Here is a 20047-nt window from a genome sequence, read left to right on the forward strand (position 1 = left end):
GGCTTCCTCTTCCTTGATGTTCCTGTTTTGGCGGCTTTTCTTTCGGCTCTCTTGGCCGCTCTGGCTTGTTTGGATGCCTCATGGTCATACTTGACCTTCCAGAAGTTGTCATTGGCCTGTGAAAAATGATAAAGGGTTATGAGTAAAAGCAAGGTATAACACAGTAAAGAGTATTTACTGAGGTTGATGACTCACTGCAGGGGCCGGGTTCTTCTTGCAGAAGGGAAGTAAGCCAAAGGCATTACTAGTCACCGTGCCCTCTTTCAACAAAGTCTGGGTCATAACTTCAACCATATCATCTGGTAAGTCATCCAAACTATGGCGCAGCGGGTCATCCTTCTCGCCAGAGTAAGAGCACATTAAGCCTGGGCGGCGGCTTAACGGGATCACCCGCCAGGAGATCCAGACTCGCACCAAATCAATGCCGCTCAAGCCATTGCCTAAGAGGGCTTTGATCTTCTTGATGGTAGGGGCAAGTGATAGACATTCAACATCGGTTAATTTATCCGGCAGAGGGTGATTGGATTCAAGGCGCAGAGTGCGGAAGCCGGGCAGAGGGTTCTCATCAGCCGAAGAAGTGTCCTGGCAATAAAACCACGCCTGGTTCCAGTCCTTTGGGTGGCTGGGCAGTTCGGCATAAGGAAAGAGGCAGTCTCTCCGTCGCTGAATTGAGATACCATCGAGTTCCAGACTGGGCCCATTGGCACGTTCGTTCTGCCAGTTCAAATAGAACAACCCTCTGAACAAAAGCAGGTTGGGCTCTTCTCCCAGGTACACTTCACAGAAAACTTGGAAGTTGCAAATATTTGACACAGAGTTGGGTCCAATGTCTTGAGGTCTGAGGTCAAAGAAATGCAAAACATCCCTGTAGAATTTTGAACCGGGTGGAGCAAGCCCCCGGCTCATATGATCCGTAAAAACAATCACATCCCCCTCTTTGGGTTGAGGTTTCTCCTCGGACGGGTCAGGAGCACGATAAAACATGACCTCCTTCTTGGGCAGGTGGCCAGACTTCACAAATTCAGACAGTTTGCTTTCTGTGACAATGGATTGGACCCAATTATAGGTCACAGGAGCCTTGGGAGCCTTAGGTGCCATGGCGTAAGTGGAAACCTATGACAAATAAGAAGCTCCGGTTCAATTTTAACCCAGAAGGAAAGTATTTCTAAGTCTATTCAAAATAGCGGCTTAAGATGGGGCCTAATGACATATGGCTAATGCTATTTTTTTTTACATTTAAGCCGCAACGGATCTCAGAAGCGGTCAAATTATGTAAAGTTGCCAGAAACAAACAAGACTGACAACCGGGTTGTCTTAAACCGGCTACATAGTCTACCGTGGCTAAACAGACGGAACAGATGCAGTTTTTGACTAAGTATAGGACAAAAAGGTTTCACAAGTTGCGACTATTATTTTGGATCAAATGGTCGTTCTAAAAAGAAAATTTCTAACCCTAGATCTAGCACAGATAAAGTTCATAGGCTCAAGTGAAGCTTCTGAGCAACGGAAAGGGATCTATTTGCATTTGGAAACGGGTGCGAAATAGCCATCGCAGTAGTTCTATACTGTCTGAAGATCAAAGAGGGCATTAGAGGTGGAAACTATCAAGGGTTTGGCTCAGTCGGAGACGAACGCCGATGAACTTGAAGAAACCTCGATGCAGATCTAAAACAGAGAATAAAGGGAACTCACAGATGCAGACTGGCTGTGGAGGTCCGTCGTCGTGTTTCTAGTCGAGCTCAGGTTGATGCAGCGGCCGGAGTTGGTGAAGACGAGAAGCTCGGCGGCGGTGGCGGCGGAGCTCGAGCAACAGGGAAACAGCGAGCGGAGGAAGACGACCAAGAGGGGGGAATGAAGAAGACCCAAGTCGGGCCTATTTATAAGGAAGGGCCAACTGAGACGGTGCGAGAAACGAGGAGACCAAGACATCATTATCCAGCGGCCCCGACGCCTCGGTTTTCGGAGGGGTCAGTAAAGGCAAAGATCCGTTGGAGGATATGACGGAATAAAATATGAATTTAATTGAAGATGATGTCACGGCGGTTTAACGCAGATCCAGAAGATGACGTCATGGCGGGTTAAAACCTTTGCACAGGCAGAATACTGAAGACTTATTTCTTAAAATATTTTAAGATTGACATGAACCGGTTCAAATCAATCTGGGGCCTAATGTTGGGGATATAACTATTTGTGTAAGCCGCCCAGGAGGGGCCGGGTTACGCAAAGAGGGATCAGAAGAAGCCCAAGACCAAGCATGAAGATGACGGTTCAATAAAGGGTCTAAGGCCCATAGGCGACTTAAGGCCCATGGTGGTAAACCGCCATGATAGCATGACTTGTATCATAAGGTAGAATTAACTAGTCACCGAGCCGGACACTGTCTATGAGCCGGCCGGGACTCTGTAGGCCGCAGGGCGTCAACCCGTGTATATAAGGGGACGACCCGCCGGCGGCTTAGGGCAAGAAACAACTCATCGACGAACTAGTATAATCTCCTGTGTCCCTTGTCCCGATTAACCCCTTTAAGCTTTCTAGTTGCGATGGCTCCATGACTAAGTCCTTGCAAGAGGACATCTGCCGTGACAATTCCACGACACCATAGGACATCATTTTGCCTTGCCAAGTTCCTACCGAACCTTCTACTTTATTCCAATCATCATTTCTTAATTTAGCTTAATGAGGGAATGCGAAGGTTCACAGGAAGAACTCTAACAACCATGTTAAATTGTGTCTATATAAACGTCTAAATCAGATCCAACTTCTCCAAAGCATCACATTCACTTTTATTAAAATTAATCTTTAGAGAAGGCAAATTCTCTAATAAATAGAGGATATCTTTTAAATTGTTTGCACTTTATGAATTGAATCCGCTTCCATTCAAAAGACTGTGTTATGAACATATTGGAGCATGCTAAGCCCTACATCCATGGCACTTACACCACTAATTAAACCACTATCATTTGGTCTATGAACTAGCTTCTGTAACAGACGTCTACAACTATGTTTTACCTATTAGGTGAGAAGGCGTCCCCCTACCTCAATCATGTCTGTGTTTTAAAATAGGGCCTTGATTGACCATTGACCATGATTGTTACATTACCACCCTGGACATTATGTTTAATCCATTGGACATAATGTTCAGGGAAATCTTTCATGAGCAGAACATAAGAGAGATAAGCTTACTTGATTTCGTCATAAGTTTTTTGAAATTAACCTTAACTAGAGTTGAATCTTTACTTTAATAGTGCTTCTCTGATCGTCAAAGATACTAGAGTTGAAGGAAAGTCCTCGTTGCATTGGTAATAAGCTGTCTGATTAAGGATCACATTTCATTGCTCAAACTTACATAAAGTCAGAAAGAATCACTGGGATATATATATACTCTCATTTATGCTATTTCCGATAAAGGATCACATGCCGGAAAAGCTAATCTCCCATGCATGGGAGGTACCGTGCATGCATGCGCCGTTGATTTTTGCTTGGAGATCCGACACAATGCATTTATACTGCTCGCAGTTTGTTCGATCTTTCTCTCACCACATGCAAGCACTCTGTTCCACCCATGTTTTTTCATTTTATTCACAAGTTTAAATCTATTTTATCTTTTGAACCAAAAGAACAATTTATGATCCGTTTTCATATTTGTGTTTTTGACGACGAGACCTTTCAAACGAGACCACTTTTGAATATATTTCAATAAATTTTAAAATTAAAATTCTGAAACATGGTGAAACACTATAAAAGTACACATAACTATGCTATGTTTTTTAAAACTCTAGATAAGTTCAAAGTTTTTTTGCAATAAAATCTATTAATATTTACTAACTTTTAGATTACTAAGAATCAGTTTGATACACACGAGCACACAATGTAACATTATGAAATGCAACGGAACATGGGGAGCCATAGTAAAACAATTAGATTTTTTTTTGCAAAACACAATGAAGCATTATTATTTTTTCACATGGAATTAATAAATTTGTATGGAAAAAGTTTGAAGCATTGTGATTTAGTTGTCAAAAAAATAATTTCTGAAAATATATTAAATATTGGTCTTGTTTTAAAGACCTTGTCAGAAAAAACACAATTATGGAAAAAATGTAAATCAAACTTTTATTTCGACATGCATTAGGCATCTCTTTATTTGAATGAAACTTAGTCAGTACATAATAGCATGTGAATGTACTATGTTGGGTGAGAAAAAACACTATAGAAAAGGTCCCATACAATAATAAATAATGCGATGGATGCATGCACGGGAGGTCCCGTGCATGGTAGAAAATCCTCTCTCATCACATGCCACTGTTTTGTCTATTGAACAACCATCCTATGCCAAATTTATTGCATCAAATGTGTTAGCAGTTGACCAAAAGTCACAAATGAATCAGGAGCTCTCAAGTGGAAATAAACAATAGGCTCAAAAGCAAAAGTGGAAATAAACAAGAATGAACGGTGGGACTGACAGGTATAGCACAATTAATCAAGGAGTATTAAATTAAGCTCCAAGGAAGGACTTGACAGCCGCCGCTTCTTGAACGGCAAGGGGCTCTGCACCTCTTCCTCCTCTCCCCACCTTCGCATGCCGGCGGCGGTCTTCTCCGGCACCGGCGTCAGGTTGAGGTCGAAATCCCTCGCGGATGACCCGGAACCCGACGCCGACGCCGTCAGCGACACCGACAACCCGTCCCAGTAGTGGCACCGCTTGTGCCCGCCGAGCGCCTGCCCCGTCGCAAAGCTCCGGTGGCACACGGAGCACCTGTGCCCGCCGACGCCAGATGACGTCGACGATCCCACCGTCTCCTCCGCCGGCGACACGCTTTGTAGCGGCAGCACGAGCGCCGCCCGTTTCCTGTGGCTGGCCTTGTGCCCGCCGAGCGCCTGGTGGGACGGGAACGCCTTGCCGCAGACGGAGCACCGGAACCGGAGCTCGCAGGCCGCTGCTGTTATCGCCGGTAGAGTCTGTAACCATTGCCCCTTCGCTGCTTCCGCTTGGCCGCCGCCGGTCGCCACGGAGGCGAGCGCCATGAGGCAGAGGTGGACGTAGTCGTCGTGCGTCATCTTCATCATGGCCGTGGCGTGCGTGCAAGCTGAGGCTAACGCTAGCTGATTGATGTAGTGGATTAGGAATCTGGTTTACTGAGTCCTGATGGAGCTCTGCGTGTTATATATATGCTCCTGGGTGCGTGCAAGTGTGCGTTCTATATGCATATTCGAAGGATCTAAGAAGGTGATGATAGAGGAGTTTGGTTGGTTCAAAGGAGCACGAGGGCGGGCGGAAGGGTACGTGCATGCATGAGGAGTGGTTTCCAGTTTTCCAAACGTGCGTGCGCGCGTGCGTGAAAGGATATCAGTATTTTATTACCTTCATTCACGAGTGGATGGAATCTACTGTGCAATTCAATTCATGAACCGTTGAATTTCAGGGTTTCAAACTCATTTACGGGCGGAGGAAGGCCAATGTTGCGGCTCTCCAATGTGCTGAAAATAAAAATGCCTTTGCTTTAGCTGTTGATTCATGCACCTATGACCTATGATGTACTACCTCTGTCCTAAAATATAAAAACATTTTTGATACTATGCTAATATAAAAAACGTTTTTATATTTTGGGACAGAGGGAGTAGTATCCATGATGAATTTCTGATTGTCGCCGCGGATAGGTTGGACGTGTTCCTCTTGAATAAAGAGAAGTTCAGATGGGCAGTTCTGTAAAAAAAAAAAAAAGAAGTCTGTGTTGTCCCCAACCAAACGAACCTGTCAATTTGAGAGCTAAAAATGTCTTTCTTGTTTTCCTCCTTGATTTAGATTGGATTGACCAGGATTTTGAAAATAAAAGCAAAAGTTTGTAGGCATCAATCAACAACAAAAACAAGTGAATTTGTTGTCCTTCTGTCTCGAGAATCAATATTTGCAGAAAAAGAGGAGGAATGCTCACTGTGATGATATTTAATAAACCAAAAAAATGCCAACAATAAATACTTGATAATGAAAATGTAGACAAATTGCAAAAATGAAATAGATTTTCTTTTGGGGTCAGAAAGATGAAATGGATGGACCGAGTGAGTGAGTGAGTCTATGGGTAGGTTCTACTTAAATGAAAAAGATGGGCCGACTGTGTGCAAGTGGCCTGGCTAGGCCTGCTGCTGTGTGCAGAGGAGATCTGCCCAGACTTGGGCCATCCAGCCAAGCAGGACCAAGAACCAACCCGGATTTAGGCATGTTGCCTGAAAATCTGCCCAGATTAAAGTTAAAAATGGCTTCACTTGTCATTTTCTGAAAAAATCTTTAATCTGCCCTGCATGGGGCGGGATTTAGGCGGTTTCTCTCATTTGAGGCAAGGTTTAAGACGACTATCTGGCTGTTTCTGGGATCGCTCTTCACCTTCTTGCGCTCAGCTTCCTCGGTAAGGATGCATGCACTACTTGCAGATAGCTAGCAAGTGCGCGCGTGCTAGTTTGTGTGCACCTGCGACGTACGTACGTGTCAAACCGGCCGGAAAGACGTCCAACATAATTGGAACGCAATAAGCATAAATCGCGTCCGTTAGGTTAATCTAGCACATCTTTTTAATAAGGATTAAAAAATTAAGCTTTTGGCTCTCCCGTACGTCGTCTGTCCTCCTTCCGAAGCTTCTAGGATCCCTTCTGATCCAGAAAAAATCACGGTAAAGTTTTATCGTGTTTAGACTGTTGGGGAACGTTGCAGGAAACAAAAATTTTCCTACTTGTTTCACCAAGATCATCTAGGAGTTCATCTAGCAACGAGTCATTAGATGCATCTACATACCTTTGTAGATTGCGCACGGAAGCGTTCAAAAGAACGGTGATGATGTAGTCGTACTCGACGTGATCCAAATCACCGATGACCAGCGCCGAACGGACGGCACCTCCGCATTCAACACACGTACGGGACGGGAGACGTCTCCTCCTTCTTGATCCAGCAAGGGGGAGGAGAGGTTGATGAAGATCCAGCAGCACGACGGCGTGGTGGTGGATGCAGGGCGTCACAGAAGCAGGGCTTCGCCAAGACTACGAGGGAGAGACGTAACGGGGAGAGAGGGAGGCGCCAGGGGCTGGTGTGAAATCCCTCCTCTCCCCCCCACTATATATAGGGGTGCCATGGGGGGGCGCCGGCCCTAGTAGATGAGATCTACTAGGGGGGGGGGGCGGCCAAGGGGAGGTTTCCCTCCCCCCCAAGGCACCTAGGGGTGCCTTCCACCACATGGACTCTTCCATGGTGGAACCCTAGGCGCATGGGCCTATAGGGGGTGGCGCCCCAGCCCACTATGGGCTGGGTTCCCTCCTATTTCAGCCCATGGGGCCCTCCGGGATAGGTGGCCCCACCCGGTGGACCCCCGGGACCCTTCCGGTGGTCCCGGTACAATACCGATAACCCCGAAACTTGTCCCGATGCCCGAAACAGCACTTCCTATATATAATTCTTTACCTCCGGACCATTCCGGAACTCCTCGTGACGTCCGGGATCTCATACGGGACTCCGAACAACATTCGGGTTTCTGCATATATATATCTTCACAACCCTAGCGTCACCGAACCTTAAGTGTGTAGACCCTACGGGTTCGGGAGACAAGCAGACATGACCGAGACGACTCTCAAGTCAATAACCAACAGCGGGATCTGGATACCCATGTTGGCTCCCACATGCTCCACGATGATCTCATCGGATGAACCATGATGTCGAGGATTCAATCAACCCCGTACGCAATTCCCTTTGTCAATCGATATGTTACTTGCCCGAGATTCGATCGTCGGTATCCCAATACCTCGTTCAATCTTGTTACCGGCAAGTCACTTTACTAGTACCGTAATGCATGATCCCGTGACCAGACACTTGGTCACTTTGAGCTCATTATGATGATGCATTACCGAGTGGGCCCAGCGATATCTCTCCGTCATACGGAGTGACAAATCCCAGTCTTGATCCATGTCAACCCAACAGACACTTTCGGAGACACCCGTAGTCTACCTTTATAGCCACCCAGTTACGTTGTGACGTTTGGTATACCCAAAGCACTCCTACGGTATCCGGGAGTTACACGATCTCATGGTCTAAGGAAAAGATACTTTGACATTGGAAAACTCTAGCAAACGAACTATACGATCTTGTGCTATGTTTAGGATTGGGTCTTGTCCATCACATCATTCTCCTAATGATGTGATCTCGTTATCAATGACATCCAATGTCCATAGTCAGGAAACCATGACTATCTGTTGATCAACGAGCTAGTCAACTAGAGGCTCACTAGGGACATGTTGGTGTCTTTTATTCACACATGTATTACGATTTCCGGATAACACAATTATAGCATGAATAAAGACAATTATCATGAACAAGGAAATATAATAATAAAGCTTTTATTATTGCCTCTAGGGCATATTTCCAACATAGACTTCGTTTGGTATAAGTTTTCTATAAAATCAAAAACATGCAGGAAACAAGAACTGACATTGGACACTGAGTTAATAGGTTAGAGTTGCTCGTCCATGCCATATAGCGTGCAAATTAATCATTTTAATATGTGTGTGGCTAGTTTAATTAGGTTGCTAGTGCCTCTCCGATGAATTCCCTACATGTTATATTATACTAGAAGATACCCCGCGCGTTGCAGCGAGACGTTTGAGCAAACAATTATCAAGACAAAAAAATCAGTGCATCAAATGGTGTTTCTAATATTGACAATATTTTTCCGTTTCATAAAAAATAAATGACTAACAAAAAATAAACTACCATGTCCATACTTAAGTTATGGTAAAACATCCAACTACATTACATCATCTCGTCGATTTAGATGTTCGCTGAAGCTGCTACGATATATTATCAAACTTAGATACAATACATTCACATATTTCTTGTATTGCATGAGTATGTCGGGTTTGTTGATATTCTGCACATGCACAACTGATTTTGGCCTTCACTAAATAATCTTCCTGAAGTAAAGTTAGAAGCTTGCAAACTTGAACGGCAGGTGCACCCGAAGCCCTCAAATAACAAACATTACTTAGTGCATCAAGTTTGTTCTCCCTCTCATATCTAGTCTAAATGTTGCTGGAAATATAGATGGATGGCATTTGAAACAAATATAATACAAAAGGCTATATGTAAGTACATGAGAAATGGGATCACCAGCTGAAATCAAACTTCCTTTGGCCACATGCCTCTTTTTATTTTTGTTTATTGTTCCTCCTTATATATGCTATAAGATAATAACACTACAAGTCTACAACTGGTATACTCGAGTTACTGTTAGTAAAAAAGAGGCATTTCATAGATCTGCTTGAACCAGTGCATATGATCTAGTTGATTGAATGAGATAAAGGGAATAAACTTGCCAATCAAGTAAAAATAGGTACAACAAGTTGACAAATATTTTGTGTCCTACAAAAGAGTGAACATCCTTTACCTTCTTCAGAATTCCAAATTTGTTGAAAACAAACATCTCAGAACAGTTTTCGAAGAGAAATGTATGGAGTAGGACATCAATTACTAAATTCTTGAGAACAAAAATGGGAATACATTCATGTCAGGCCGGTGCCCCTGTCCAAGTACCGCCCTTGTGTAGCATTAGCAGGTAACAAAAATAAGTTACATATTAGAAAGTATTCAGAGTAAACACCTGTTGTTGGATCAGGCGCACCATTGAACCCATGCTTTAAGGAGAAAAGGTAGCAATTGTTGGAAATATGCCCTAGAGGCAATAATAAAATGATTATTATTATATTTCCTTGTTCATGATAATTGTCTATTATTCATGCTATAATTGTGTTATCCGGAAATCATAATACATGTGTGAATACATAGACCATAACATGTCCCTAGTGAGCCTCTAGTTAACTAGCTTGTTGATCAACAGATAGTCATGGTTTCCTGACTATGGACATTGGATGTCATTGATAACGGGATCACATCATTAGGAGAACGATGTGATGGACAAGACCCAATCCTAAGCATAGCACAAGATCGTGTAGTTTGTTTGCTAGAGCTTTTCCAAAATCAAGTATCATTTCCTTAGACCATGAGATCGTGTAACTCCCGGATGCCGTAGGAGTTCTTTGGGTGTACCAAACGTCACAACGTAATTGGGTGATTATAAAGGTATACTACAGGTATCCCTGAAAGTATCTGTTGGGTTGACACAGATCGAGACTGGGATTTGTCACTCCGTATGACGGAGAGGTATCTCTGGGCCACTCGTAATGCATCATCATAATGAGCTCAATGTGACCAAGTGTTTGGTCACGGGTCCATCCGTTACGTACGAGTCAAGTGACTTGCCGGGTAACGATATGAACGAGTATTGGGATACTGACGATCGAATCTCGGGCAAGTAACGTGCCGATTGACAAGGGAATTGTATACGGATTACTTGAATCTTCGACATCGTGGTTCATCGATGAGATCATCGAGGAGCATGTGGGAGCCCACACGGGTATCCAGATCCCGCTGTTGGTTATTGGCCGGAGAGTCGTCTCAGTCATGTCTGCGTGTCTCCGAACCCGTAGGGTACACACTTAAGGTTCGGTGAAGCTAGGGTTGTAGAGATATTAGTATGCGGTAACCCGAAAGTTGTTCGGAGTTCCCAGATGAGATCCCGACGTCACGAGGAGTTCCGGAATGGTCCGAAGGTGAAGATTTATATATAGGAAGTCCAGTTTCGGCCATCGGAAAGTTTCGGGGGTAATCGGTATTGTACCGGGGACCACCGGAAGGTCCCGGGGGTCCACCGGGTGGGCCACCTATCCCGGAGGGCCCATGGGCTGAAGTGGGAGGGGAACCAGCCCCTGGTGGGCTGGTGCGCCCCCATGGGCCTCCCCCTGCGCCTAGGGTTGGAAACCCTAGGGGTGGGGGCGCCCACCTGACTTGGGGGGCAAGTGCCGCGCCCCCTTGAGATGGATCAGGCCGCGCCCCCCTAGGGGCCCTATATATAGTGGGGGGGAGGGAGGGCAGCTGCACCCAAGTCCCTTGGTGCCTCCCTCTCCCCTCGTAACACCTCTCCCTCTCGTTGGAGCTTGGCGAAGCCCTGCTGAGATCACCGCTGCTTCCACCACCACGTCGTCGTGCTGCTGGATCTCCATCAACCTCTCCTTCCCCTTGCTGGATCAAGAAGGAGGAGACGTCTTCCCCAACCGTACGTGTGTTGAACGCGGAGGTGCCGTCTGTTCGGCGCTCGGTCTTCGGTGATTTGGATCACGACGAGTACGACCCCTCAACCCCGTTCTCTTGAACGCTTCCGCTCGCGATCTACAAGGGTATGTAGATGCACTCCTCTTCCTCGTTGCTAGATGACTCCATAGATTGATCTTGGTGAAGCGTAGAAATTTTTTATTTTCTGCAACGTTCCCCAACAGTGGCATCATGAGCTAGGTCTATGCGTAGTTTCTATGCGCGAGTAGAACCAAGTTGTTGTGGGCATTGATTTTGTCAATTTACTTGCCGTTACTAGTCTTATACTTGATTCGGCGGCATCGTGGGATGCAGCAGCCCAGGACCGACCTTACACGTACACTTACGTGAGACTGGTTCCACCGACTGACATGCACTAGTTGCATAAGGTGGCTAGCGGGTGTCTGTCTCTCCCACTTTAGTGGATCAGATTCGATGAAATGGGCCTTATGAAGGGTAAATAGAAATTGGCATATCACGTTGTGGTTTTGGCGTAGGTAAGAAACGTTCTTGCTAGAAACCTATAGCAGCCACGTAAAAACTTTTGCAACAAGCAATTAGAGGAACGTCTAACTTGTGTTTTGCAGCATATGCCGTGTGATGTGATATGGCCAAAAGGATGTGATGAATATATATGTGATGTATGCGATTGATCATGTTCTTGTAATAGGAATCACGACTTGCATGTCGATGAGTATGACAACCGGCAGGAGCCATAGGAGTTGTCTTAATTTATTGCATGACTTGCGTGTCATTGAACAACGCCATGTAATTACTTTACTTTATTGCTAAACCGTTAGCCATAGTAGTAGAAGTAATAGTTGGCGAGACAACTTCATGAAGACACGATGATGAAGATCATGATGATGGAGATCATGGTGTCATGCCGGTGACGATGATGATCATGGCGCCCCGAAGATGGAGATCAAAGGAACAATATGATATTGGCCATATCATGTCACTATTTGATTGCATGTGATGTTTATCATGTTTTTGCTTCTTATTTGCTTAGAATGACGGTAGTAAATTATATGATCCCTCACAATAATTTCAAGAAAGTGTTCCCCCTAACTGTGCGCCGTTGCGAAAGTTCGTTGTCTCGAAGCACCACGTGATGATCGGGTGTGATAGATTCTAACGTTCACATACAACGGGTGTAAGCCAGATTTACACATGCAAAACACTTAGGTTGACTTGACGAGCCTAGCATGTACAGACATGGCCTCGGAACACAAGAGACCGAAAGGTCGAACATGAGTCGTATGGAAGATACGATCAACATGGAGATGTTCACCGATGATGACTAGTCCGTCTCACGTGATGATCGGACACGGTCTAGTTGAGTCGGATCGTGTATCACTTAGATGACTAGAGGGATGTCTAATCTGAGTGGGAGTTCATTAAAAAAATTTGATTAGATGAACTTAATTATCATGAACTTAGTCTAAAAACCTTTGCAAAATGTCTTGTAGATCAAATGGCCATCGCTCATGTCAACCTCAACTTCAACGCGTTCCTAGAGAAAACCAGGCTAAAAGGTGATGGCAGCAACTATACGGACTAGGTCCAGAACCTGAGGATCATCCTGATAGCTGCCAAGAAAGCATATTTCCTAGAAGCACCGCTAGGTGAAGCACCCATCCCAGAGAACCAAGACGTTATGAACGCTTGGCAGTCGTGTGCTGATGATTACTCCCTTGTTCAGTGCGGCATGCTTTACAGCTTAGAACTGGGGCTCCAAGAGCGTTTTGAGCAACACGGAGCATATGATATGTTCGAAGAGCTAAAAATGGTTTTCCAAGCTCATGCCCGGGTCGAGAGATATGAAGTCTCCAACAAGTTCTACAGTTGTAAGATGGAGGAAAATAGTTCTGTCAGTGAGCACATACTCAAAATGTCTGGGTTGCACAACCACTTGTCCCAGCTAGACATTAACCTCCCGGAGGAGGCGGTCATTGACAGAATCCTTCAGTCGCTCCCACCTAGCTACAAGAGCTTTGTGATGAACTACAATATGCAGGGGGTGGTGAAAACTATTCCTGTAGTATTTTTAATGCTGAAATCAGCGGAGGTGGAAATCAAAAACTAACATCAAGTGTTCATGGTCAATAAAACCACTAGTTTCAAGAAAGGCAAGGGTAAGAAGAACTTCAAGAAGGACGGCAAGGGAGTTGTCGCGGCCGGTAAACCAGTTGCCGGGAAGAAGCCAAAGAATGGACCCAAACCTAAGACTGGGTGCTTTTATTGCAAGGGAAAGGGACACTGGAAGCAGAACTACCCCAAATACTTAGCGGACAAGAAGGCCGGCAACACTAAAGATATATGTGATATACATGTAATTGATGTGTACCTTACCAGTACTCGTAGTAGCTCCTGGGTATTTGATACCGGTGCGGTTGCTCATATTTGTAACTCAAAACAGGAGCTGCGGAATAAGCGGAGACTGGCGAAGGACGAGGTGACGATGCGCGTCGGGAATGGTTCCAAGGTCGATGTGATCGCCGTCGGCACGCTACCTCTACATTTACCTACGGGATTAGTTTTAAACCTCAATAATTGTTATTTAGTGCCAGCTTTGAGCATGAACATTGTATCAGGATCTCGTTTAATACGAGATGGCTACTCATTTAAATCCGAGAATAATGGTTGTTCTATTTATATGAGAGATATGTTTTATGGTCATGCTCCCGCTGGTCAATGGTTTATTCTTAATGAATCTCGAACGTGATGTTACACATATTCATAGTGTGAATACCAAAAGATGTAAGATTGATAATGATAGTCCCACATATCTGTGGCACTGCCGCCTTGGTCACATCGGTGTCAAACGCATGAAGAAGCTCCATACAGATGGACTTTTGGAGTCTCTTGATTTCGAATCCTTTTAGAGTCTCTCGATTATGAATCATTTGACACATGCGAACCATGCCTCATGGGAAAAATGACCAAGACTCCTTTCTCCGGAACAATGGAGCGAGCAACCAACTTATTGAAAATCATACATACTGATGTGTGCGGTCCAATGAGTGTTGAGGCTCGCGGAGGATATCATTATGTTCTCACTCTCACTGATGACTTGAGTAGATATGGGTATGTCTACTTGATGAAACACAAGTCTGAGACCTTTGAAAAGTTCAAGGAATTTCAGAATGAGGTAGAGAATCAACGTGACCGGAAAATAAAGTTCTTACGATCAGATCGTGGAGGAGAATATTTAAGTCACGAATTTGGCACACACTTAAGGAAATGTGGAATCGTTTCACAACTCACACCACCTGGAACACCTCAACGTAATGGTGTGTCCGAACGTCGTAATCGCACTCTATTGGATATGGTGCGATCTATGATGTCTCTTACTGATTTACCGCTATCATTTTAGGGATACGCTCTAAAGACAGCCGCATTCACTTTAAATAGGGCACCGTCTAAATCCGTTGAGACGACACCGTATGAATTATGGTTTGGGAAGAAACCTAAGCTGTCGTTTCTAAAAGTTTGGGGATGCGATGCTTATGTCAAGAAACTTCAACCTGAAAAGCTCGAACCCAAGTCGGAAAAATGTGTCTTCATAGGATACCCTAAGGAAACCATTGGGTATACCTTCTACCTAAGATCCAAAGGCAAAATCTTTGTTGCCAAGAACGGATCCTTTCTGGAGAAAGAGTTTCTCTCGAAAGAAGTAAGTGGGAGGAAAGTGGAACTTGATGAAGTATTACCTCTTGAACCGGAGAGTAGCGCAGCTCAAGAAAATGTTTCTGTGGTGTCTCCACCGGTTAGAGAGGAGGTTAATGATGATGATCATGAAACTTCAGATCAAGTTACTACTGAACTTCGCAGGTCCACAAGGACACGTTCCGCACCAGAGTGGTGCGGCAACCCTGTCCTGGAAATCATGTTGTTAGACAACGGTGAATCATCGAACTATGAAGAAGCGATGGCGGGCCCAGATTCCAACAAATGGCTAGAGGCCATGCAATCTGAGATAGGATCCATGCATGAAAACAAAGTATGGACTTTGACAGACTTGCCCGATGATCGGCGAGCGATAGAAAACAAATGGATCTTTAAGAAGAAGATGGACGCGGATGGTAATGTTACCATCTATAAAGCTCGACTTGTCGCTAAGGGTTATCGGCAAGTTCAAGGGGTTGACTACGATGAGACTTTCTCTCCCGTAGCGAAGCTGAAGTCCGTCCGAATCATGTTAGCAATTGCCGCATACTATGATTATGAGATATGGCAAATGGACGTCAAAACGGCATTCCTTAACGGTTATCTTAAGGAAGAACTGTATATGATGCAGCCGGAAGGTTTTTTCGACCCTAAGAATGCTAACAAGGTATGCAAGCTCCAGCGATCCATTTATGGGCTGATGCAAGCATCTCGGAGTTGGAACATTCGCTTTGATGAGATGATCAAAGCGTTTGGGTTTATGCAGACTTATGGAGAAGCCTGCGTTTACAAGAAAGTGAGTGGGAGCTCTGTAGCATTTCTCATATTATATGTAGATGACATACTTTTGATGGGAAATGATATAGAACTTTTGGACAGCATTAAGGCCTACTTGAATAAGAGTTTTTCAATGAAGGACCTTGGAGAAGCTGCTTATATATTAGGCATCAAGATCTATAGAGATAGATCAAGACGCCTCATAGGTCTTTCACAAAGCACATACCTTGATAAGATATTGAAGAAGTTCAATATGGATCAGTCTAAGAAGGGGTTCTTGCATGTGTTGCAAGGTGTGAAATTGAGCTCAGCTCAATGTCCGACCACGACAGAAGATATAGAAGAGATGAGTGTCATCCCCTATGCCTCAGCCATAGGGTCTATTATGTATGCCATGCTGTGTACCAGACCTGATGTAAACCTTGCCGTGAGTTTGGTAGGAAGGTACCAAAGTAATCCCGGCAAGGAACACTGTACGGCGGTCAAGAATATCCTGAAGTACCTGAAAAGGACTAAGGACATGTTTCTCGTTGATGGAGGTGACGAAGAGCTCGTCGTAAAAGGTTACGTCGATGCTAGTTTCGACACAGATCTGGATGACTCGAAGTCACAAACCGGATACGTGTATATGTTGAATGGTGGAGCAGTAAGCTGGTGCAGCTGCAAGCAAAGCGTCGTGGCGGGATCTACATGTGAAGCGGAGTACATGGCAGCCTCGGAGGCAGCGCATGAAGCAATTTGGGTGAAGGAGTTCATCACCGATCTAGGAGTCATACCCAATGCGTCGGGGCCGATTAAACTCTTCCGTGACAACACTGGAGCTATTGCACTTGCCAAGGAGCCCAGGTTTCACAAGAAGACCAGGCACATCAAGCGTCGCTTCAACTCCATTCGTGAAAATGTTCAAGATGGAGACATAGAAATTTGCAAAGTGCATACGGATCTGAATGTCGCAGATCCGTTGACTAAATCTCTTCCGCGAGCAAAACATGATCAACACCAGAACTCTATGGGTGTTCGATTCATCACAATGTAACTAGATTATTGACTCTAGTGCAAGTGGGAGACTGTTGGAAATATGCCCTAGAGGCAATAATAAAAGGATTATTATTATATTTCCTTGTTCATGATAATTGTCTTATATTCATGCTATAATTGTGTTATCCGGAAATCGTAATACATGTGTGAATACATAGACACCAACATGTCCCTAGTAAGCCTCTAGTTGACTAGCTCGTTGATCAACAGATAGTCATGGTTTCCTGACTATGGACATTGGATGTCATTGGTAACGAGATCACATCATTAGGAGAATGATGTGATGGACAAGACCCAATCCTAAGATAGCACAAGATCGTATAGTTCGTTTGCTAGAGCTTTTCCAATGTCAAGTATCTTTTCCTTAGACCATGAGATCGTGTAACTCCCGGAGACCGTAGGAGTGCTTTGGGTGTACCAAATGTCACAACGTAACTGGGTGGCTATAAAGGTATACTACGGGTATGTCCGAAAGTGTCTGTTGGGTTGACACAGATCGAGACTGGAATTTGTCACTCCGTATGACGGAGAGGTATCACCGGGCCCACTCAGTAACGCATCATCATAATGATCTCAATGTGATCAAAGTGTTTGATCACGGGATCATGCATTACGGTACGAGTAAAGTGACTTGCCGATAACGAGATTGAACGAGGTATTGGGATACCGACGATCGAATCTCGGGCAAGTAAAATACCGATTGACAAAGGGAATTGTATACGGGGTTTGATTGAATCCTCGACATCGTGGTTCATCCGATGAGATCATCGAGGAGTATGTGGGAGCCAACATGGGTATCCAGATCCCGCTGTTGGTTATTGGCCGGAGAGGCGTCTCGGTCATGTCTGCATGTCTCCCGAACCCGTAGGGTCTACACACTTAAGGTTCGGTGACGCTAGGGTTGTAGAGATATGAGTATACAGTAATCCGAAAGTTGTTCGGAGTCCCGGATGAGATCCCGGACGTCACGAGGAGTTCCGGAATGGTCCGGAGGTAAAGAATTATATATAGGAAGTGCAGTTTCGGCCATCGAGAGAGATTCGGGGGTCACCGGATGGGTCCCGGGGGTCCACCGGGTGGGGCCACCCATCCCGAAGGGCCCCATGGGCTGAAGTGGGGAGGGGAACCAGCCCATAGTGGGCTGGTGCGCCCCCCTTGGCCCACCCCCTGCGCCTAGGGTTGAAACCCTAGGGTGGGGGGGGCGCCCACTTGCCTTGGGGGGTACTCCACCCCCTGGCCGCCGCCCCCCTTGGGAGATCAGATCTCCAAGGGCCGGCGCCCCCCCAGGGGCCTATATAAAGGGGGGGAGGGAGGGGCAGCCGCACCCTTAAGCCTTGGCGCCTCCCTCTCCCCTGCTACACCTCTCCCTCTCGCAGAAGCTCGGCGAAGCCCTGCTGCGGTGACTGCTGCATCCACCACCATGCCGTCGTGCTGCTGGATCTTCATCAACCTCTCCTTCCCTCTTGCTGGATCAAGAAGGAGGAGACGTCACGCTGACCGTACGTGTGTTGAACGCGGAGGTGCCGTCCGTTCGGCGCTAGGATCTCCGGTGATTTGGATCACGACGAGTACGACTCCCTCATCCCCGTTCTTTGAACGCTTCCGCTCGCGATCTACAGAGGTATGTAGATGCACTCCGATCACTCGTTGCTAGATGAACTCATAGATGGATCTTGGTGAAACCGTAGGAATTTTTTTGTTTTCTGCAACGTTCCCCAACAGCAATTGCAAGTGGTCTGTGGTGCCACAAACAGATGCAGTGTTGTTATCACTGACACAAAGACTGGTGGGAAGAGTTCAAATCAACTCTTGATTATAGGCTTGGAAACAAATACCAGTCAAGACATGGATCTGGCGGCGCCGGGCAGACCCCACACTATTTTGCTCGTGGGATATTTGAAGGTCTTGAACTATATTATAGCTGAAATGAAACTACAGGATAGTTCAAAAGGTAATACCTTCAGAGTATATAGAGAGCCACATTGGTAGTTGCTATTGATTCAACATCGAAAATAACTAAAATGTTGTGTAGATGGCCTGATGAAAAAGAGATGTTCAATTATCGTATTTGACAATCCTGAGAAAAAGGAACATTCAGATTAAACACGAGATAAAGATGTTCATCAAAAACCCAATATATTTTATTCTGATGAAATATCCAACAACAGTGGTGATCTCTAAACAGGTGCCCCCAAAGACATGGTACACACAGTTCTTACGTACCTTTTAGCAAACACATGACAGACTTGTAGAATATCACACATCCATGTCAACCAACCCCTCCATGCAACTTGACTTCAATTGAAGGACAACACGAACACCTAGTTGTAAATCAAAGAGAAATGTAAGAAAACAGGGAGTGACATTCAACCGAGGTTATGACATTCATGGTGACTGGTGGGGGCAGCAACCGCAGGGATAGACGATCTAGATGGAGCAACACTTGCCTATGGAGGCATGAATAGGCGATCTGGAGATTTAGTTCATGGTGTTTTTGTTGTGGTTCTGCCCACTGAACATCCAAGGAAGGGGGAGATGAAGGAAGATGAATGCTTCCGTCTCATGGGCATTTGTAGCCATCAGTAGTGGATACAGAAGAGAAAGCGGTAGTGGTAATAGTCCCACTGGGAAGACGAACTATTAGAGACCTGGTGGAGTATTTAAATGAGATATTATCTCTTTTGTTAAGAGCCATTCATTCAATTACAGGTAAGACCCATGGGCTTCCAACGTCCAAATGAGCCAGCTATAGAACCAGTTTAATAATGAGTTGCATGTGGATGGAGTAATGGGCTGCATGTCAGCATGCGAAGGAAACTGAAGGCAAGGAAATTGTAATGGACTGCTCTGAATATGTCAGCTTTTTGTTGACAGCCGCTGATGTGGCAGATTACTTGGAAATTGAATGCTTATGTGGCATCATGCTGACTTGGATAGTGTGCATGTTAAGAGAATTGCTAGTAGTGGGGATCAACTTCTTAAGAATGTAAGATATGAAGGCTATCCTTGTTATGAAATAAAGCATATATATTATCATTGGATTCTTGAACCGGATGTACATGTGAGACATATTTCATCTAGAAAGGATAATTCAACATGCTAATGATTTGGTGGCAAGCTCCTTGTAAATAATTATATGCTCTAGAATTTTCTTATTTATATAAACTATAAACAGATATCAAGATATTTTTTAGACCAAGCATTTCAGAGATCTCTACCAGGATACTTGAAGATACATAAATAGATATATACACTAGGTGCATGTAAGTATAAAAAATAAATCTGCAAAAGAATATAATTGTGTGTTTATTATTTTTCTCACATTTATGGAGATTAATTTTAAATGTCTTTTAGGGCTTAATGTAGTGAAAGAAAACAAAA

The 20047-nt window shown here is 44.8% G+C and overlaps 1 protein-coding gene across 1 annotated transcript; it reads right to left on the minus strand.

Moving 5' to 3' along the window:
* Positions 1–4307: 4307 nt before the first annotated feature.
* On the minus strand, positions 4308–5120 carry LOC125540919 (zinc finger protein 36-like). The gene has a single exon (XM_048704442.1). The coding sequence runs from the start codon at positions 5065–5067 to the stop codon at positions 4477–4479; it is 591 nt and encodes a 196-aa protein (XP_048560399.1). The 5' UTR covers positions 5068–5120; the 3' UTR covers positions 4308–4476.
* Positions 5121–20047: the final 14927 nt, after the last annotated feature.

Source organism: Triticum urartu, chromosome 2 (assembly GCF_003073215.2).
Source record: "Triticum urartu cultivar G1812 chromosome 2, Tu2.1, whole genome shotgun sequence".
Lineage (NCBI taxonomy): Eukaryota > Viridiplantae > Streptophyta > Magnoliopsida > Poales > Poaceae > Triticum > Triticum urartu.

Excerpts from the sequence above, each read along its gene's own strand:
- LOC125540919 (XM_048704442.1), bottom strand. The coding sequence starts at position 5,067 with ATGATGAAGATGACGCACGACGACTACGTCCACCTCTGCCTCATGGCG.